This window comes from Erpetoichthys calabaricus, chromosome 15 (assembly GCF_900747795.2).
Source record: "Erpetoichthys calabaricus chromosome 15, fErpCal1.3, whole genome shotgun sequence".
NCBI lineage: Eukaryota > Metazoa > Chordata > Cladistia > Polypteriformes > Polypteridae > Erpetoichthys > Erpetoichthys calabaricus.
The window spans coordinates 38,512,603-38,535,823 of NC_041408.2; the positions used below are offsets into that span (position 1 = coordinate 38,512,603).

General features: G+C 38.8%; 1 protein-coding gene across 1 annotated transcript in view; it reads left to right on the forward strand.

Moving 5' to 3' along the window:
* LOC127525920 (uncharacterized) overlaps window positions 1-23,221 on the forward strand; it is a 365,431-nt gene that overhangs the window by 34,149 nt on the left and 308,061 nt on the right. The window contains exons 5-6 of the mRNA XM_051919237.1: window positions 16,677-16,843; window positions 20,948-21,033. Of these exons, the coding sequence (XP_051775197.1) occupies window positions 16,677-16,843; window positions 20,948-21,033 (253 nt within the window). The remainder of the gene's footprint in view (window positions 1-16,676; window positions 16,844-20,947; window positions 21,034-23,221) is intronic.

Here is a 23,221-nt window from a genome sequence, read left to right on the forward strand (position 1 = left end):
TAAAGTTGACTTTGCTTTTCTGCCCCAACCTTGTCTATTTCTAATTGTATAAATCATGTGTGTGACAGTGATATTTACATTTTTTCCCAATATAAATCTCAGAATTCTGTCCCATAATTTTTTTTAATATGACACTTAGACATTGTCAACAACTACTTGATCAATGTAATATTTTTTCCTGTGTTAAAGTAACTATTTGATTTTCAACATATCCAATAACTTAACCATATTGGGACTGTGGAAGTAACCCCCGAGGAAGACAGGAATAGTTCAATCAATCAGTCTTTATTCAGTCACAGATGAGTACGTCTAAGTATTTCATCAATTCGGCTAACCGTTTCATTTTTGTGTATGTGTCAAGAGGGGCCCCAAAGAAGGAAAGGTCATTTTTCCTGTGTCTAACAGAGGTGTTCCTACAGGAAGTTACCCAAGTTCAGCTTACTTCACCTTATCTTATGACAGACGCCTGTATGAATAACCTGCCGTTATAATAAAACAGCTTTTAATCCTTAGTAGCTTGCAAGCAGTTAAGTTTTTTTTCATATTTCCCCCATATTTTTTTTTTTTAAATGTCCGTGGAATAGTTAAACATTGGGCGTCGTCTATCTGATCTGTATACTCAGGAGATATAAGAAGGAATTGAACCACTGGCAGTTCACTGTCAAAATGCTTATCAGATAAAGGGAATTATCACAGAAGGACTTGAACAGAAAATTTCTCAATATGCAGATGACATTGTATTGTATATATCAGACCCTCAAAATACTGTGCCTGCAGTCTTAACAGCACTTACAGAATTTCAAAAGATCTCTGGTCTCAGAATTAATTTGAATAAAAGTGTGCTCTTTCCAGTGAATTCTCAAGCGTACAATATTAGATTGGACACCATCTCTTTTATTATTGAAGATCCTGTTTAAATACCTAGGGGTAAATATCACAAGTAAACATAAAGCTTTTTATCAACAAAATTTCGCCGTCTGTATTGAAAAAATTAAGCAAGACTTGCATAGATGGTCACACTTTCATCTCACTCTAGGTGGAAGATTTAATGTTGTTAAGATCCTTCCTAAGCTTCTCTTTTTATTTCAAAACATTCCAATTGTGGACCCCCAGGAAGACAGTAGGAGGGCTCATTCCTCCTCCAGACTGCGAGGGGGCGTCCGCCCTGGTTGTATTGGGGGCCACGGGTACAGGGCTTGGAAGCTCAACCCTGTAGGGGCCCGTGGTCACCGCCAGGGGGCGTCCCCCTGCCTGAAGGAACCTGGACCCCAGTACTTCCGCCACACCAGGAAGTGCTGGGGGGAAGAAGAGAGGGAACACCCGGAGTGCTTCTGGGAGGACAGCCGGCATTTCCGCCACACTGGGGCGTGTCCGCGGGATTGCCGGTGTACACCTGGAACACATCTGGGTACGGATAAAAGGGGCCGCCTCCCTTCATTCAAGGCTGGAGTCGGGTGGAAGCAGGAGAAGGTGCAAGAACGAGAGAAGGAGGCGGTCCGAAGAGGCAGACTGGTTGGCCTGGACTTTGGGGAAGATTGGGGTTTGTGGCACTTGTGGACATTTGTAAATAGTAGGTATTGTAAATAAACGTGTGTTGGGTGACATGAGCGTGTCTGCCTGTCTGTGTCCGAGCCAGTCTCCACACAATATACATCAATAAATCATTTTTTAAGCAATTAGATTCAACCATAACCTCATTTATTTGGAACTTAAAACATCCACGTATCCAAAGAGTGGCCCTACAAAGACCTAAGGCAGAAGGTGACCTGGCTCTGTCTAACTTTCAGTTTTATTACTGGGCAGCAAACATACAAGGTATAAAAAACTGGACACAAATAGATGAACAATAGGCTTGGTCCGCAATACAAATAAAATCCTGCAGTACTTCTTTATATTCCCTGCTTTGTGCCCCAATAAATGCAAGTTATCGCCAATATACTAATAACTCAATTGTGCTTCACTCACTCAGAATATGGAACCAATGTAGAAAGCATTTTAAGATGGAGAATCTTTTATCTGTGGCACCTCTGCATGAGAACCACCTTTTTCAAGCCTCGCAAACATATGCAGTTTTTAATACCTGGAAACATTTGGGATTAAATTGCTTAGAGATCTTTATATAGACAACATCTTTGCATTCTATGAACAATTACATTCCAAATTTAACATTCCAGCAACACATTTCTTTCACTATCTTCAAATTAGAAACTTTGTTAAACAGAACCTGCCCGATTTTCCTCATCTCCCACCTTCCTCTATGCTGGAAAAAATATTGCTCTATTTTGAGGACTCAGACAGCATTTCTGCAATACATAAAATTATTTTACAGTCCCTCCCTTTCAAAGATCCAAGAGGACAATGGGAAAAGGATCTCTCAACACATCAGAAAAGGAGTGGAAGGTAGCAATGCAGAGAATTCACTCGCGCTCCATTTGCGCCAAGCATACAATTATTCATCTCAAAATTATATATCGAGCACATCTATCTCACTTAAAACTGTCTAAAATGTTTCCAGGGCAAGATCCAACCTGCAAACGCTGCAATTAAGGTCCAGCCTCACTGGGTCACATGTTTTGGGCCTGCACCAAATTAATATCATTCTGGACAAATATTTTAAGTGCATTTCAGACAGCTTTGGTGTCACAATCCCTCCTAACCCATTAACAGCTGTGTTTGGTGTCCTTTCTAGATGGGTTTAATGTGGAGAAGGACAAACTGCGATTGCCTTCACTACACTTTTGGCACACTGACTTATTTTACTAAACTGGAAGAATCCTAACTCTCTTCTTTTAAGTCAGTGGGTAACTGATGTTGTACAGTATATTATTTGAAATTGGAAAAAATCAAATTCTCAGGACGAGAATTTTCAAAACCTGGTAGGATCTAATCAATAATATTTTAGAATAAGCTCTTAAAGCACTGACGAAGCAGATTCTCTTTCCATTTCTTTTTCTTCTCCATTTATCTTTATCCGCCTATTAAACTCATCAATTTATTTATTTTTATTAGCTTTAAGTTTTACTCTGTTGGCCATGCTCTCTTTCTCAGGGGTGGGGGTTGATTTGTTTTCAATCCTATTTTTTGTAAAAATTAACTATGTGTGTGGAATGATGACAATAAAATCAATAAAATTTGTAAAAAAAAAAAAAAGAAGGAATTGATGTGCCGCAAAATGGGTGATGAGGGAACGGACACAGGGAAGTGCACAACAAAGGAGTAGACAGACAGTAAGAAGGATAGTGCCTACCGTGATCGCAAACTGAGTCAGAGACACTTTCCAGTTGGTAAATAGCGAATGAAACCAGTGAAAAATTGATGTAGGTGCAGTAGTTACATAATCAGTAAATTCTTTTTGGAGCGACTTTAGCTTGTTTAAGGGCTGTAGTAAAGAATAAATTAGGAGCAGTGTTGTTAAGAATTAAAGTTAGGCAACTGTTGCTAAACACAACACACACAATCCTCATTTTTCAGTTAGGAGCATTTCTAGCGTGTACTTCCTGACATTAAGATACACTTGAAAGGACAACCGGGAGAGTTATGCGCATCCTTAAATATATCACAAGTGAAAAGGTTATAGGGAAGGGGTACAACTAGGAGACAGGGTTTAGCAGTGGCACATGCATAACAAGACTCTGTTTTTAATTGTGTAACAGTAACCTTCAACCACCTATACTACAGATTATCCTCTAGGAAAGAGAGAATAATCCATTGGGAGAGTCCCAGGACAGAAAGTCCAAAAAATAGTAACAGCTTGATAATTCAGTCCTCTTTTTACAGTGATAGACGTGCATTCAAGAAGGGAGTCCTTCAACCTTCACAGCATGTAGGGTGCTAAGCAACACCTGGAATGGTCCTCTCCACCTGGGCTGGTGCCTGTGTTTTCACCGTGTTTCTCTAATGAGAACACAAGTCCCAATTGGTATAGAAATTTACGTTTCAGGCAATGAGGTAGTTTGCCACGTTTCCCTCACTTGTTCATGCACTGTCTGTAAGGCACTATGCAGACCTGACAGAAACGATGCAAGATCATTGTCGACCATGTGGAGAGTAACTTTACATTGCAGAAAGCACATTAGCATGGGGCAGCCAGTAAGAATCTCAAATGGTGAGAGTTCTATCTGGCGATAAGTCCTTCCTCGCAGACCAGTCAGAGCGAAAGGTAATTCATCAGGCCAAGATAGGCCTATTTGTTCAAAGATTTTTGCGAATTTAAATTTTAAGGTGGAATTTACACGCTCCACCATCCCTCCACTCTCTGGATGGTACTTGCAGTAGTGGCGGATATCAATCTACAGCCACTGAGACAGCTCTTGTAACAGAGTATTTACTTGCAATTTCTGAGGCAAACTCCAACGTGGGATGATTTCTTTAACTAGCGATTTGGCCACTGACTTGGCATCTGCTTGCCAGCACGGGAAAGCCTCCACTCAGCGAGAGAAAATGTTGATAATTACCAAGCAATATTTATACCCATGAGAAGGGGTTAGTAAAAAAATCCATCTGCAGATGTTCAAAGGGCCCTCCGGCATTGGTGTTACAGACTTACCTGCAATCTTTTTTCTGCGGAATTACCTGCAATCTTTTTCCTACATTAAATCATTGGCATAGTGCACACTTTTTGCAGAACTGATCAGCAAAGTTGGAAAACTCTGGGGCGTGACAGGATTGTTGCACCTTTAACCATCATTGTGTCTCTGGAAGCGTGGTCCAGACCATGCCCAGCCTTTACAATACCTGGAAAGGAAGCTTTTGGGAGAAAAGGATTTTTAGTTAATGAATGGATCCAAATTCCTTTTGGGTCTTTTTCTGCACCCTCTCTCTGCCATGTCTTTATCTCCTTTTCTGTTGTCTACAGTTTGTAGAGATAAAACTGCATTCTTGGGTGACTCTTGTTTCTCCCTCTGTTTGCAGGAATAAAGAGGTTAGTGGTGAAGTAGGATCCTGGGTGGCTTTCTTTGCCCACATGTCTGCTTGTGCATTTCCCTCACTCACTGGATTCTGTTTCCCCATGTGAGCTTTGACATTTCACTACTGCAATCGCTACTGGTAGCTGTATGACATCTACAGCATTCAACCAGCGCATGATGCTGAATCGGTTTTCTAGTACTAGTTTTATAACCCCTTAGTTTCCACAATAAGCCATGGTAGTGGCAGGCCCCGAAAGCATACAGAGAATTGGTGGAAACGGTCACTTGTTTGTCTTTGAACAGCTGACAGGCACGTATGAGGGCATGCAATTCAGCAACCTGTGATGACAGATTTGCCTCTAGTCTACCTACTTCTAGCAGGTGCATATCCTGGTCAATTGCATAGCTAGTGGAGAGGCTTCCATCGTCCAATAAATCCTATTATTTTTTGTAAAAATTGATCTATTTGTATGGGATGATTACAATAAAAATCAATAAAATAATTAAAAAAAAAAAAAAAAAAAGAAGCACCCATCTACAAACACTGTTCCTCATTCTTCTAGCGGGTTCTCTTTTAACACTAGAATTACCAGAGTCTACGAAAAAACTCGTAGATCCGGCCCACCTTAAAACCGTTCTCACCTCTCTTTTGTCTTCTAATGTGCCGATTTGGAGGAGCAGCGAGCAGCCGGCTATTTCGTCCCCCCACCGTCGCAGAACGTTCACTAAGTTTTTCCAGCTCATGGCTTGTTTGATTATCTGGGAGTGACTGAACTGCTGGAGTTTTAGAATAGAAATAATAGATCGCTATTTGGAATACATGCATTTCATGCGTGTTCCGTTTCTACAGTAATCTGTGTAAACACATTGCTAAAACAGAAACTTTTTCATATTTTAGTAATAAATGTTACAAAATGTAGAATGTGTAAAGCCCGAGTTCCTAAGATCAAATAAACACTTCCACAAAAGCTTCACACACCATGAAACAGTTTCTGTGGCGTAGCACGCTAAGATTTGCTTCTCAGACCAAGTAGCTTTTCTCTGCCTCACAAACATGAGTTCAATTCCTCGCTGGGGATAAAGTGTTACTTCTTTTTTTTGTTTTTAACCTCAAACGGACATAAAATTTGTAAATTGGTATGCACTGTCAGTTAATGAGATCGTTATATTTTCATGTGGGATGCTCCTTTTAAAATATTTTTTTAACAATTGAGACTGCAATTAACATGAACAACTGTCCTTATAACTTATTTTTTTCAAGATCCATAACACACAGACAGACAGAGCACTGCGTAATACAGAGACAGACAGGCAGAGATATACAAACAAACAGGGAAGGCACATGTACTGAAAGAAAAAAAATCAACATGTGCGTTGTTTCAGTAGCACTGAATGAGCTCACCCGCTCTAACATCACCCCTCCCCCGATCTGGCTCTCTAAGTAACAGCGCAAGTACAGACACAAACCAAGTGTAATCAAGAGTACTGGTTCGATCCCCACTCACTCCTATATTTGCCGTTTTCAGTAGTAAGCTGCTGTTTTTGTTAATATTATACAGTACACACATGCACTTGATTTGTGTCTGTACTTGCGCTGTTACTTAGAGAGTCAGATCGGGGGGAGGGGTGATGTTAGACCAGGTGAGCTCATTCAGTGCTGCAGAAACAACGCACATGTTGATTTTTTTTTTCTTTCAGTACATGTGCCTTCCCTGTTTATTTGTATATCTCTGCCTGTCCGTCTCTGTATTACGCAGTGCTCTGTCTGTCTGTGTGTTATGGATCTTGAAAAAAATAAGTTATAAGGACGGTTTGCTGACTTGGAGCACCACTGCCTTACTGTGCCACAGAGACGCGAGTTCGATTCCCAGCTTTGAAGAAAGTGATTTTTTTTTTCCTCAAACGGACATTGAATTTATAAATTGGCATGCACTGTAAATCGTTAACTTTAAAATGTCAATCGCGGTTATTTCTGTTGATTAATTCATGCTTTTTTACTTAGAGTCAGAACAGGAGCTTTTTCAGCTTATTCAGCTTCTGATCTGACTCAAACAGCGCCAGTATAACTTCACACCCAACCTGACGCTGTTCGTTTTCAAATAATATTGCATTACTTCGACGATGTTTTCTGATTGGTACTATTCGCGTCATAAAATGATTTCTTCAAAACTTCACATATATTTGTCTCTTTCTTTTTTAAATTGTGCGTTGTAGCACTCAGCAACTGGCACTTGAACACACTAAATCAGACAGCGCTATATGCAATCATCAGATTCAAATGTTAAGTTATATAGCACAGAATGGAAATCAGCAGTTCTTAGCATTCCACCACGCAAGCTGTCATATCAACCGCCTACTGTAACTTGCTTTCTTTTTTCTTCGGTTATAGTCTTGAATAAAAGTGCACTTGTTTTGTTATACTTTTACATCAACATATGTTCCTGTGTTTGAGCTACATGGGCATGCTCAAAAAATACGCGTGTAATGCCACGAAAAGTGCATGCAGACACTTCAGTTCGCAAGCATTGGTACGACAATGCAGTCACAAGTACACTGCAGAGCTTTGGCGCGTCTTTATGTGAAAACAGCAGTGTCAGATGGGGAGTGTCTGATGATTGCATATAGCGCTGAAGTTACTGCTCTTTACTATGCTTTCCTCTGCATGTCCTGGAGTACAAAAGAAACAGCATACAGCAACACGTGGGGACTGGCAATACTGGGGGAAAAAAACACGCGGTCGTATGTATCGTGATACACTGCAGAACTATAGCGCGTCTTTATGTAAAAACCGCAGTGTCAGGTTGGGGGCGGTAGGGATGGATCCTGAACGCGACTGAGACAATGAAAAGTGAATTTAAAAAAAATAAAGCTAACCTTTACAAATATCATAAATTACACCAGCTGTTACAGACTGAAATCAAATGTATCTTTTTATTCTAAAATAGTGAAAATAAGAACACTTCTCAAATGGGAGTTGTGCAGGATCGAACTCATGACCTTCTGATGCGTAGTCAGCGACTGATACGCCACGGAAGCAGTGATAGTTAATTCATATCAATGTCTCACACTAAGGCGGTTTTTTTTGGCGGTGGCTTTTTTTTGTATCTTTTGTGAAAGTGTGTCTTTGATATTTGGACATCAGGCTTCATACATTATATAGTTTATGCCTACATTTTGTCAATTGCTACTAGAATATATAACACGTTTCTGTTTTAACAATGTGTTTACACAGATTACTGTAGAAATGCAACACATATGAAATGCGTGTGTTTCAAATAACAATCTTATTATTTCTACTCTAAAACTCCACTTCACTCCCAGATAATCAATCAAAGCAAGAGCTGGGAAAAGCCTGTTTACGTTTTAAGTTGTTGGGGGGATGGAATAGCCGGCTGCTGGCAGCTTGTCTTTATCAGTACATTTAGATGACAAAAGACGCTGGCGGAGAGGTGAGAAAGGTTTTAAGAAGCGATTTAAGGTGGGCTGGATATACGAGTTTTTTCGTAGGCTCTGGTAATTCTAGTGTTAAATCATCCTAGGTTTGGTGACTGCTAGTATTTTTTGCTCACAATTATGTGGCTCTCTGTCTATTTCCATTGGCAGGAGAGTCGCAGGGTTCAATGCATATTACATCGTGCAAGTAACGTTAGCAAGAGAAAGCAACACATTTTGATAATGAGTTTTCTGAGCAGCTGTCAAATGAGATGTTCTTGCCTGTACTAAGATGGAATATACAGCATGTGGTACCTTAACAGTTAATGAACTCATGAAAACAATATCTGAGCATGCTAATACAGCCTCTGTTGTTGCAGCAGCTGCTTTCAAAGAGTTCGGGAGTGCAGCAGCCACTGGATCCAGTTTCTTAGAATAGTTTTCGACCGGTCTTTGTCTATCTCCATGTTTCTAAGTTAGTACTACAGTCATATACCCCCCTTTCTCGTCCACAATCAGAGTGAAAGGATGAGAGTAGTCCGAAAGTCCTATCGCAGGCGCAGACATTAAAATTTATTTAATATCAGTTAAAGCCTTCTCGGCTTGCTCCGTTCATGAAATTTTATCAGTTAAGGCCAGATTAGGAGAATTTGATAAGTCTTGGAGTAGCTGTGCTTTTTCAGCAAAATCTTGAACCAATTGCTGGCAATATCCTAACATTCCAAGGATAGACAACCAGCCACCTTGTATTTGGACGAGGTAAAATTTTAATAGCCTTGATCCTATCATTAGACAGTGCACATTCCCCTGCATTCAAATCATGACTCAGGTATTTCATTTTTCTTTCATCCAGTTGCAACTTTTTTCGGGACACCTTGTGCCCATTTTCTGCTAGGAAGACTAACAAAGCCTTTGTGTCTTCTTCACATTATTCCTGAGCCTCAGAGCATAACAGCAAATCATCTATATACTGCACCAGGACACTACCCCCTCTTTGGTCATTAACCTTCCAAGTTTTTTTTTGCTAATGCTTGTCCATATATATATATATATATATATATATACACACACACACACACACACTCATACACACGCACATACGGAGTCTCTGTATATCCCTGCAGCCTCACAGTCCACGTCCAGCGCTTCCCTTTAAACGTGGATGCGAACCAGAACTGGGATTCGGTGTGAACAGAAATGAAAAAGAAAGCATTCGCGAGATCAATAACAGAAAACCACATAGCAGTGGACGGGACTGTAGAGAGAATAGTGGAAGGATTCGGGACTATAGGAACCCTAGGGTGTATAGCAGCATTGACTCCGCGGAGGTCCTGAATGAATCACCACAAGCCATCTGCTTTCGTAACTGGAAGAATAGTAGAGTTCACAGGAGAGTATTGGATCGGAATAATAGCACCCCGCTTAACTAAGTCAGCATGAACAATGGTAATAACGGCTTCAGCGTCAGGCGAAGAAGGATATTGTGCACAATGTAAACAGAAGGATGACTTTGGGAAAATGACCAAGGGTTCAACACGAGCTATTTGGCCAAAATAATTTTTCCCTTGTGCCCAGAGAGATGAGGGGAGCGAGTCTAACCAAAAGATTTGAAGGGTAAACAGCATGGGTGTAGTTGGAGAGGTGGAAGATGAATGACAGAGCGATCGGGTTACAGGTACAACCAGTCAAACTGCAATTTTCTTAACAGATCTATCTTGTGAATTTCCCATCGGGATTAATAAAGTATCTATCTATCTATCTATCTATCTATCTATCTATCTATCTATCTATCTATCTATCTATCTGGGGTGGACCAAATATTAGGTCCCACATACTCCCAATCCTCCCCTTTCTGACATGCTAATACCCATTGTCTCACATCATGCCACTGAAAGTGAGCAGATTTAGCAATGTAGATATATGGATGAAACCACTCCAGAAGAAAGGCAGTTGTTCTGACTAAAGGGAGACTGCTGCTCCAGCCAGTTCTGCTGAGATATAACAGTTCATTAGGCAAATAGTCTCTTTTTCTGACAGCAGCAGCTAAAAAGTCAGAGAGCCAGACTTTACCATAATGTAGTCCAAAAAGTCATGCAATACAGTGAAAAGATTTTGAATACTTTAATCCAAGAGGAACCCGGAACAGCAGAGATTCTTGCTATTTTGAGAAAAACATGAACAACCAAGGCAGCATAGGAGCATGTAATGGTGGTCGTCAGTGCAAGGGCGGTGTGTTGTTCTGATGTGACTTTCACTCTCTTTTTCGTGAGATGCAAAGGCACAGGCAGGCCAGCAAGTCTCGTCCTAACAAGTGCACTGGGCATAGAGGGCTGAGTGTTTAACAAAACACATGAAAACGTGGTTTGAATGGGAACAGGTGAAGAGAAAGCACAAAGATGGTGTTCTGATTCTGACACTGACTCCCATCTTTCTGTTTAGCGTCTGTTATTTGGGACTAGTCAGTACTTTTCTTATATTTTGTTTTTATTTGTGCTGGTAACTGACGTCGAACTGGCCACCATCAGCCCCCTGTCATCCCAGAGTCTCATTCCATTGCCCTCTCACGTCATTTCAGCTAGGAATTAGCTTTGTTCTAGCAGGGATTCTCAACGTCAGTCCTGGGGACCCCTTGTCGCTGCAGGTTTTTGTTCCAACCAGCTTCTGTTTTTAATTAAACTCCTGGGCTAATTAAGTGAACTGATAGTTCCCAAGTTCTGTGTTTAGGGAACAATATATTAATTATAAAACTAAGTTTGCTAAAAAAAAAAAATATTAAAATGTACCAAGCAGTTATATAGGAATAATGTATTTTTTTTTCTTTTTAACAGTATTTTCATCTTGATTTTAATTCTACTTTTCAAGGTGTTCTAATTGTTTAATTAATCCATTATTTACTGATTAGTGGGTCTGACGCTAAAGTAGTTGCAGCCTTTGATTATTCAGTGTGTTGTTTGCCAGCGTGTCTGATCTGCTCGTTTTAAGTTGTCATTATTAAGATACAACGAAGGGGGAAAAACTACACAGAGAAGGCAAGGTATAATGAAATCAACAAAAGAAAGTTAAGCATTTAAATCTATAGCAAAAGCAGAAATTTTATAAATGTCTTATAAATGTAAAAATCATGCTGCTATGCTTTTCTGAATGTCGAATAAAAGAAAAAAAAAAACAGCAAATTAAATGAGCTCAGTGTTATCAGGTGTTGTCACTGATTAGGAATCTGGTTGGAACAAAAACCTGCAGCCACAGTGGGTCCCCAGGACCGAGTTTGAGAAACACTGTAGGACCAGAGTTCATTCTGTGGCTTTTGGCTTATACATGTCATCTAGGTGTTTCACTGCAGTCATGAACATCTGTGTCCCTACTTCTTTTCAGTTTAGTAATTCCTGCACCACCTCTTTCAATTCTTGCAAGTCCCAGTTTCTATGCACCATCAAGATGGGACGGTTTTAATCAGAGTCAGGCTGTTGTGCATTATATCACGAATTGGGCACTTGTATCAATGGTGCTTGAAATTCTGTCCTTTCATATTCATGTTTGACCATGGGGGTCAGAATCGGGGCTTGTGAAGTGTCCCTTTCTGTGTCTTTTTACTGCAGTACTTGCTTGCACCGATCGTAACTGGGGTCAGTGGTGATCTCTACCCTCTCCCTCATCTTCGTTCCTCTCTGGCTGAAACTCTTCATCACAGAAATCATTGGGATCATCTTCCTGTCCCTCATTAATTCTTCCAGCTGCCCAAAGGGGTGCTGATAGACTATTGTCCTCATAGGGAGGGGGAGCACATGCCTTCACTAAATCAGAGTACAATCTATTCCTCTTTTTTATTTATAGTATTTTTATTTACATGTTCTTCCTCCTTTTGTCCTGATTTTTGTGATGGTTCTTCCTTTACCAAGAACAGCTTTTCTTTTTCTGCAATGAGTTTCATTTGGCTTTGTAGTCCCTCATTGCGTTTCTGCATCACTTTCAGGGTTCTATCTTTAATTATCAATTCTCATCAATCAAACATATCCATTCTATATGGCCCTCGACTACAGCACCCTTGGGTATTTCTACATAAAATCTTCCTAACTTCCTGTATTTCACTCATATCACCAAAGCCTTCTACTGGCCACCTGCCCCGGCTCTGTTTATTCCACCATTTACATTCTTTTTTAAAATCTAACCATGTTTTCTATTCTATGTAGCATCTTGGAGAGCCACCTTTCTTTCACTTTGGTACATTTTCTGAAAATAATCCTCTGAACAGAGGTTTCTCATTTACACCCTGTTTTTTCAATTTCTTTCTTAATAAATTCCCCATCGTGACCTCCCCAATGTCGCTTCACTCCAAATCCCTTCCTTTCCATGGATCGCTGTCTGTTGTTTCCTTCTTTAGCAGGCTAACAGTAAAGCTGGTTACTGCTCATGGTTTCCATGACAGACTTAACCCGTTGAGTCAGGAATATAACCAGACTATCAGAGTGAAGAATCTTGCCCTCCAACGTAACAGTGTTTTCCCCGACCGTGAGGTGCTTACCACCTATCTGTTCTTCCCACTCCCCACCTTTTTTATTTTATTCCGAGCCTCTACAATGACTCTGTCTCATCTTGTTCCATGGAGTGTACTAACTCAGCATTCCCTGCACCTCACTAATCATTTCACACTTCACACTGCTCATTGTCCTTATACTTTAGCGATTCCCCGACCAGGAGGTACTTTCCCTCTTTACTAAACTTCCACCTCTCCCTTCTAATTACAAGTCTACTTGAGACTCCATCTCATTCCAAGAGGTGCTCTTATCGTTACGTCCCCAGTACCTATCCTGAACGGTAAAGCAGTTGTACTTATTGGTCACGATCTTGTTCCTGTCTCCAATTCGAACCTTCACTCGGGTTATCCGACAGGAGGGGAACTGAGGCTCACGGTTCCCAGCTCGGGGAAGAGCCAGTCCTAACTTTTTCCCGGAGTTGGTCTCACCAGTTCTAACTATCTTGCTGGTCCTTTGTGGATCCCTCAGTTGTACTTGAACCTGGAGCTTGCAGCTACCACCTGACCCTGTTCGGGCACCAAATAAACTGTGGAAGTAACCCCTGAGGAAGACAGGAATAGTTCAATCAATCAGTCTTTTTTCTCTCATAAATTCTTTATGCATCACACTATTGCATATGGAGAATGGAGGGTCAGCTCCTTTTTCAGTTATACATTACAGTTTTTTGTTCTAATTATTAGAATTATTCTAATTTTTATTTATGCTTAACACCATTGATTTCTTTCTATCCATAACCCAATGTTAAGCCTAGTTCATGCATGCTTTTTGTTGCTATCTTGAGATTTTTCTTTACATTTTTTCCAGAGTGTTGGTTCTGTAGAAAAAGCATTCATCTATGTAGCCTTCTATGAACAGTTATATAACGGAATATGTTTGGTATATAAAGTTTGTAATAGCTAAATGCTTATCTAGAAACCTAAATTATCTTTTGCAACCTGTCTTTCCTCCAGCACTTACCGTGAGAGAAAATCTCCATGGATTTTATTATAATATAAGTTCACCCTCCTCTCAGGGATTTACAAGTACAGAATTTTTAATAATGGGGGTACAGGTTTTCTAAAGCAGCAGATGCTATTCTTTTACAGGCAAGAATTTGACAATTGTTTTTATTGAAGTGTACTTTTGTCCACACGGGTTTCAGATATAGGTTCTAACATGTTTCCCTTTTTGGAAATACTTTTCTTCCAATATGAGCATTAAATTGAATCTTACTTCAGGATATCACAGTAACAGCCAGACTGAGAAAATTAAATAAGATTTAATATTAATGACTTTGATTCCAGTTGATTGGATATATTACCATTTACTGAAATTTCAAGAAATATATTAAAAACCTTCTACTGTCAATTCCCATTTGGATTGCCACTATTGGTGTAACCCTCCATTGTTGAAGTTTGCATTTACAACTTTCTCATTTCCAATTCTATTGGACTACCTCTTGCATTTATATAATACCTGCACACAAGCATCTGAGAATCTACTGACAACATAAATCTCTACAAAAGCTTTCATTGACTGAAAGAAATTCTACAGAAGGCATGGTTCTCCATGCAAGACATCCATTTGTTGTATCCAATCAACTACACCATTGTAAAACTACACCAATGTACACCATTGATCTGGTTACTTACAAGCTAGCTTCTTCCAACAAATTTTAAATTCATTACATTTTCATTTAAAACAACTGCATGCCACCCTGCCTGGGATTGGTTCCTGCCTTGTGCCCTGTGTTGGCTGGGATTGGCTCCAGCAGACCCCCATGACCCTGTGTTCGGATTCAGCGGGTTGGAAAATGGATGGATGGATGGACAACTGCAAGCTAGTAACCTTTCAGCTTCCTGTTTGTTTTTCTCCATTTTTTGAGTAATATATATTTCTTAAGGTGATTTTTAAATAACAGTTCTTAACATCACAATTTTGTCTTAACCATATTAACCTAGGTGCTATGTTTGTGTTTTATTTTATGGCAGCCATATTGTTGTTGGACACCAATGTTGTTATATCTTAGGTGACTGTGTTCTTTCATTATGAATACAACCTACAGATTTTCTCTCTATTATAAAAGAAAATCTTGAGATGAGACGAGACTATTGCCAAGAGATTTTTTCAAGTCCCACAGAAGACGAAACTCTTGCCAAGAGATTTTTTCAAGTCCCGCCCTCCTCTCAACCATTTCAGGTTAACGGCCCAAGCCCACGGACCTCTCACCTCTCATTCGTGTGAATGCTTTTGTCAGACACGGTTCCTGCACTCTCGGCTCTTATAAATTTTTACATTTTCCTCACTTTAAGTTCCCAATAATTTATTATTATTATTATTATGTTCAAGAATTTCATTAGGATGGGCGATCAACAGAAGAAATGAGTACACGGGCAATCCTAGCACCGAGAAGCAATGAAGTCAAACGAATTAACCCGAAAATTGTAACACGGCAAATTGGTTAAATGTGTATCAATAGACTATGCTGAAACAGTTGGTGCTGATGGTGCGGAAGCTGAAAACATCAGCTTACAATATCCCATAGAATATCTACAACCGTTAACACTGTCCGGTCTTCCACCGGCTGAATTACTGTTGAAAGAAGGATGTATCGTAATGTTATTGCGCAACTTATGTATGAGTGATGGGCTATACAATAAGACAAGATTAGTTGTATTCAAAATTGATCGAACAATTCTGACATGTAAAATGTTAACAGGTGACAAGAAAGGTAATGTAGTACATCTTCCGCGGATAGCATTAATGATCACACTCATCCGCTACATTATAAGTTGTTTAGCAATTTAACATGTGACAGAATTCTACAATACAGAATAAAAAAAAAACAAAGCAAAAAATTGAATAAGTTATTGGCACGGTGGCGCAGTGGGTAGCGCTGCTTCCTCCCAGTTAGGTTCGTTTCCCAGGTCCTCCCTGCGTGGAGTTTGCATGTTCTCATTGTGTCTGAGTGTGTTTCCTCCGGGTGCTCCGGTTTCCTCCCACAGTCCAAAGACATGCAGGTTAGGTGCATTGGCGATCCTATATTGTCCCTAGTGTGTGCTTGGTGTGTGGGCGAGTGTGTGTGTGTGTGTGTGTGTGTGCGCCCTATGGTGGGCTGGTGCCCTGCCCGGGGTTTGTTTCCTGCCTTGCACCCTGTGTTGGCTGGGATTGGCTCCAGCAGCCCCCATGACCCTGTAGTTAGGATATAGCGGGTTGGATAATGGATGGATGGATGGAATAAGTTATCTGTACCTACAGCAAAAGGCTCTTTAGTAGTGAGCAGTGACAGAAGAAGAAGTGTAACTCATTGTTTTAAAGTGAGTATTTGCCCTTTTCAGCTTACTGTGACTTTTTTTCTGCCATGTTTTTTGTTTTTCAGATTGTAATTTTATGATTGAGTGAATTTCTTATTCATACTGTAAAAAATACATTTCACCTTGACATGTTTCTCAGGACAGAATGCAGTTAATTAGGATATACAGCTGTGTTTGGAAATTTTAAACTGTAATTTTATGATTGAGTGAATTTCTTATTCATACTGTAAAAAATACATTTCACCTTGACATGTTTCTCAGGACAGAATGCAGTTAATTAGGATATACAGCTGTGTTTGGAAATTTTAAACAATGCTTATAACAATTTGTTTTGAAGCATATAAAAGCAATAGTAAAAAGCAAAGTACCAGGGTTTGAAATCTTAAGTTCAGCCTACTGTTAAATCTAAAAAAGAAAAATAGATCATTTGAAGTGGTATTAGAGAAGTCATTGAATGTATTCATTATTTAAAAGGCTGATTATAATATTTAATATTTATGATTGTTTTATAGTGATCCAAAGCATACATTTTCAACTCCTTGTATTGACATGTTAACACGACGATCTAAAATTGACCCACTTAATGAGATGCCACTGGAGATACATTGGAAGAACCCGGAATTTGAACTGGAAAGACAAATGTCTGCTGCATCTGTTTTCTGCTCCTATAGCTATAGAGGTACAATTGTTTATATTACTAGATACTTTTTTGGGCATTTCAATCATTGAGAACAGACAGTAATGCTTACATTGATTGATGTTCATAATGTGAAAGGTTTTCCGTATGAACTTTATGTTATTGCTTACAGTTAACTTACCATGAATACGGTAGAGTATTTCATTGCTGAATTCTGCAAGGATGTGTAGGTTACTACCCGATTTGTACCCTGCATGCACAGACTTTTTATAGCTTTCCAATAATATGTTAAAACACAAACTGTTTTTTAAGAATAAATCTTACATTTTGTCTTCTGCCATTGTGATAGCTGTGTTCTATTCCAGTGCTGCAATGAATGCATTCCTGAAGCACCTTGTTAAGGTTATTTATTGACAACAGATGTACAAAGAAATATATATGTACAGAGAACTGTGAATTTCTTATTTACATGTCTAATCATGATACAGCATACTTTTATTTGCATTTCCTTTTGTCTTTCAGTGCTATAATTTGATTGGTCTATTCATCCATACTGATAAAGTTCCTTAAACATGAGTTTGATATTTAAGCTTTAGGGGGGAAAAGATGCACATAAAAAAAGATTGCATTTTGTTTGTCATGTCAAATAAGGTAAATTGTTTGTAATATGTCTTTACAATATGAACTAAGTCTTACACTAACATATTTAAAACTTGTAAATTATGAAAAAATGCTCAAAAACTATTAACAATATTTAAATTACAGAAAATGTTATTTTAAGGTTGTATTTGTATTTTAATATGTGACAAAATTATTATTTTTGATTTTAAAAAGTTAGAAAATGTATGCATAACATAACATTGGTTCAGGTGAGATTTAGTTAACTAATTTGAAATTTGAAGCATTTTCTGTCTATATATATAAAATGTCTGGCTTCTTTCCTGGGGATAATGTCATCTGGCATCCACAAGAAGGCTGGAATTTCCAGTGAACAAAGGAAACAAGATACACAAAGAAAGAGGGCTATAAGGGCTAGCATATAAGGTGAACAGACGGTCCTAAATGCACAGTATGATGAAAACAGATAGATTTTCCATTGTACTATTGTACCTGTTTTACTAAACAAGTATTTCACAGTGTTTTGCCAACAGAAGCAGCTATTGGACGTGTAAAGAGTAGCCAAAATGTACAAATTGTTGTGACCTCTCCCCATTGTACAGAATATATCTCTTATCTGTTTTAAGGATAGTCAACATTCAAGAGAGACAGATTATGGTATTTGTTGATCCACTGATCCTCTAATCCCACTTGTCCAGGGAAGGTGGCAGATGGAGCCTATCCCAGCAAGAAATGTGCTCAGGCAAGATTAAACACTGAACAGCACACCAGTCCATCACAAGGTGAACATACTCACACATATACACATACAAACCTACATCAGGGAACGATTTAGCATTGCCAGTTCACCTAACCTGCATGTCTTTGGACTGTGGGAGAAAACTGAAGCAAACCCATGCAGACCTATTTGCAGACTCCACACAGGGAGCACCCACACTCCTTTCTGTGAGGCAGCAGCACTAACACTGCATCTCTTACTATGGTTTCTTACCACATTCTGAAGATGTACAATTTAGATTTACTGGCAAATCTAAATTGCCCTTTGTGGATGAATGTAGGAGTGAGTGTGCCCTGTGGTGATTCTGCACCTCGTACAGGGTTGCTTTTTGTTCAGTGGGCAGAGATTGGTTCTGGTCTACCAAAAATTGTGTTTAAAATACTGTATATACAGTAGAAAAGAAATAAATTAGCTGAAATAAAATGCGTTTTACAAGCAAATTCTAAACGTAGTGAGGTGTAGTGCCTATGCTATTTGAATGGAAGTCTCTTAAAATACCTGTGCTGTAATGGTAAAAAATAATTTTTTCTACTCCACTTTCAATTGCACTACACTGTCACTACAAAAAATTATCTCTCTACATATAAAAGGAAATTCTGGAATGGAAAGCAAATGCAAGGCTACGATACGTGATAATCTCGAAAGACATTTAAAAGACCAGCGAGACCAAGGAGACTTGTCACGGTGCGTCTCGCGGGGACTGTAAACATGAGACTTGGTGCCAAGAGATTGTCCCAGGGCCGTAGCAAAAAAGGACAGCGGCTGTACAGGCTTTAAAAAGATCGAAGGGTAGCGCAACGGCAGCTACCCCTAACAAACGCGAGCAGCGTTATACATCCTGCAAGAAAGAATTCAAACACGCTCGGGGCCAGAAACAAAAGACAGGTATTGCTTTCACAAAGTCATGCGAGACCAGGCAGTGAGCCATTATTTAAAACAAGTCAACAGACCTCTAAGCTAGCAGTTATTGGATTGCTTTTGGCAGGCAAGCATCATGTGCTCGGAGCTCTTAAAACAACGACATGCGACAGGCAGAAGAGGCAGCTAGCAAGCAGCAAAAAGACAGCAGATGATCCAAAGGCATATCCTTAGCGTACCTTCAGCCGCAACACCCTTCACAACACGAGCAGTATTATACGTCTGGGAAGAAAGAGATGTAAACACGCGCGGGGCAGGAAATAAAGAAACAAGTATTGCTTTTACAAAAGGTTTTAAAGTAAAAGTGAAAATAATGCATATGTAACAATTCACAAGAAAATAACAATCTCTTTAAATTGTAGATTGCCTGCCTAAGGTAAAGTCATCGCTGATGAATGGGGACGTGGGAATGAGGGGTTCTTTTGTCAGATTAGTGCTATTTCAGATGTTGAATGGCAAAGTGGGGGAGGCATCTTGATGAATGAGGTCTCCCGGACTTAAAACAAATCCAAATCATATTATGTGATATCATCTAATGTGAAATTCTACTCCGCACTTCTAGAATTATTTTTATATTGTATTGAGGATTTATTCTGTTCTATGTATTGTATAGTATGGCTCAGAATTAAAAGACAATGAGTAAAATGACAAACTAGAACTTCATAAAGACGTTTACAAACGTTGACGCTAAACACATGCAGAGCAGGTTAGAGACTATGAAACCAGTGAAATTAGAAAGGCTCAAAAAAAAAAACGTTGCTATACAAACGTGGAGAAAGTTTTCATAGTAAGATTTATATAAGCCACTGTAGAGAATGATATATTTTTAGTATATGTATTTGCATATGTATGAACATGTAACAACTTCTTTAACAGGTTTGGCCATCCTAACCCACTCTCACCTCACTCTTCAATTCCACCCAGGGGGGTAAACGTTAACATTATTCAAAGTTATTGTCTGTTTTTACCTGCATTTTTATTACTCTTTAATTTAATATTGTTTTTTGTATCAGTATACTGCTGCTGGAGTATGTGAATTTCCCCTTGGGATTAATAAAGTATCTATCTATCCATCCATCCATCCATTTTCCAACCCACTGAATCCGAACACAGGGTCACGGGGGTCTGCTGGAGCCAATCCCAGCCAACACAGGGCACAAGGCAGGAACCAATCCCAGGCAGGGTGCCAACCCACCGCAGGACACACACAAACACACCCACACACCAAGCACACACTAGGGCCAATTTAGAATCACCAATCCACCTAACCTGCATGTCTTTGGACTGTGGGAGGAAACCGGAGCGCCCGGAGAAAACCCACGCAGACACGGGGAGAACATGCAAACTCCACGCAGGGAGGACCCGGGAAGCGAACCCAGGTCCCCAGATCTCCGAACTGCGAGGCAGCAGCGCTACCCACTGCGCCACCATGCCGCCCATCTATCTATCTATCTATCTATCTATCTATCTATCTATCTATCTATCTATCTATCTATCTATCTATCTATCTATCTATCTATCTATCTATCTATATGTTTAATATATGTATGCATGTTGGTGTTCAGATATATGTTGTTCCTTTTACTGTATTTCTCCTTTTTATATGTAAAACCTCTGTTTATGTAAGTTTGTTCTAGATGCATAAAACAAATTAATGTTGCCTATATGTGATAATAAAGTTAAAGCTGAGTTGAGCTGTTGCTATATACTTGAATATTTTTAATTCAAATGTAGCTAGATTAAAAAAATATGACATGGCAATTGTCACAAAAGACTAATTCTGATAAATGAAATGTTGGTATTAATATATTTATATTATTCCTCTTTTATAGGGTGCAATAGCATTGTGAAGTTTTCAGAACTTGGACAACATATACTTGAATGTCCTTGTAAACCACCGGGTCAGCTGGATGTAAAAGTCAGTAAAATTAGTATTCTTTTTTAATGTTAATAATTATTTCCTATTCCTTTCCACTACAAAACTGATGTACACGATGATAGACGAATAAAAACGTTTTTGGGTACTCAGCCCAACCTAGCTTATCCATTTCTATTCACCTTATGTTTTTAAAAACATGACATGAGATTTGAACATGCCCAGAATGCTATTATTTAGTACATTCCTTGAAAACTCCTTATGTTGTTCAGTGTTTAAAAATATACTTTGTAATATATGTGTAACATATCCACAACTAGCTTCCACCTGTACCCTCATGTTTTTATTGAGGAATGGATTGTACCTGGAACACCAGGCTGATCAAATTCTATTATTTCGTTCTCTAAGCACATTTGTGAAACATAATCTTCATGCAGAGACTGTCTTTTCCTATGAAGTGCCTCATTTGGACATTTGGCATGTTTTTGATCTATTCTAGTATATAATATAATATTCCTGCAGAAACCTCTGAGAATGTATTTGTCTCTAAAAAAATCAATTCTGTACAGTTCTAGTCTGCTAATAAAAGTGGGTTAAGACGCCAGCGGCGAGTATGTGGGGCATAATGATTTTAGCTCCATGGTCAAAGGGGTGTGGTTAGTGATAACAATACTTACAAGATTTAATCATAGGCAAAAAATTGTTATCTACAAAGAAAGAATCAATTCTTGAGTATCAGTGATGCACTAGTGAGTAGAAGGAATATGCTCTTGAGTTTGGGCTATCTCCAGGGGTCTGATAAGTTGTGATCAGTTACAAATTGTGTAATTGTCTTTGCAGTGTTAGATGTCCTCGCCCCTATGGCAGGAGACTTATCTAGGTCTGGATTTAAAACACAATTAAAGTCTCCAGGCATTATAAATTTTATGAGTGTTCACATTGGGAATGGATGCAAATATGTTTTGGATGAAGTTCCTACCATCCACATTGGGTGCACAGATATTTATCAAAATCACAGTTAAATAAATTACCCATGACAATCACATATCTCCCTTCAGGATCAGATACTACATCTGATACTACAAATGAGATTGTTCTATGTATAAGAATTCCCACACCTGTAGTTTTTTTTTTTTTTTTTTTTTATAGCTGGAATGGAATATTTGGCCAGTCCAGTCTCTGTGCATCCAAAACTGATCCTTGCTTAATAAGTGGGTTACCTGTAAAAATACCATTTTAGCGTTTAGATCTTTTAGGTGAGAGAATACTTTCTTTCTGTTTAATTTGTGATTAAGACCTTTAACATTCCAGCTCACAAACTTAACTCTTTGGTTATGGAGGAATTGCTTCTGAACTTTTGTTTTCATTTTGTAGTCTTAACTTAAGATAAGACAGCTTTGACCTTAATTTCCAACTTTGCCAGTAGTTATTGCCATGAAGCCTATTGTTATGTTTGCACTTATTATGAGGACTAGCAAAATACCCGCGCTTCGCAGCGGAGAAGTAGTGTGTTAAAGAGGTTATGTAAACATATATATACATAAACATACTGTATATACATAAATATATACATATACACATCCACATATATATACATATATCAACATATATATACACATACATATATATATATATATATATATATATATATATATATATATATATATATATATATATATATATATATATATATACACACACATGCAGACACATATACATATATATACATATACATATTTGTATATCTACATATATATACACATATATACATATATATACAGTGGTGTGAAAAACTATTTGCCCCCTTCCTGATTTCTTATTCTTTTGCATGTTTGTCACACAAAATGTTTCTGATCATCAAACACATTTAACCATTAGTCAAATATAACACAAGTAAACACAAAATGCAGTTTGTAAATGGTGGTTTTTATTATTTAGGGAGAAAAAAAAATCCAAACCTACATGGCCCTGTGTGAAAAAGTAATTGCCCCCTGAACCTAATAACTGGTTGGGCCATCCTTAGCAGCAATAACTGCAATCAAGCGTTTGCGATAACTTGCAATGAGTCTTTGACAGCGCTCTGGAGGAATTTTGGCCCACTCATCTTTGCAAAATTGTTGTAATTCAGCTTTATTTGAGGGTTTTCTAGCATGAACTGCCTTTTTAAGGTCATGCCATAACATCTCAATTGGATTCAGGTCAGGACTTTGACTAGGCCACTCCAAAGTCT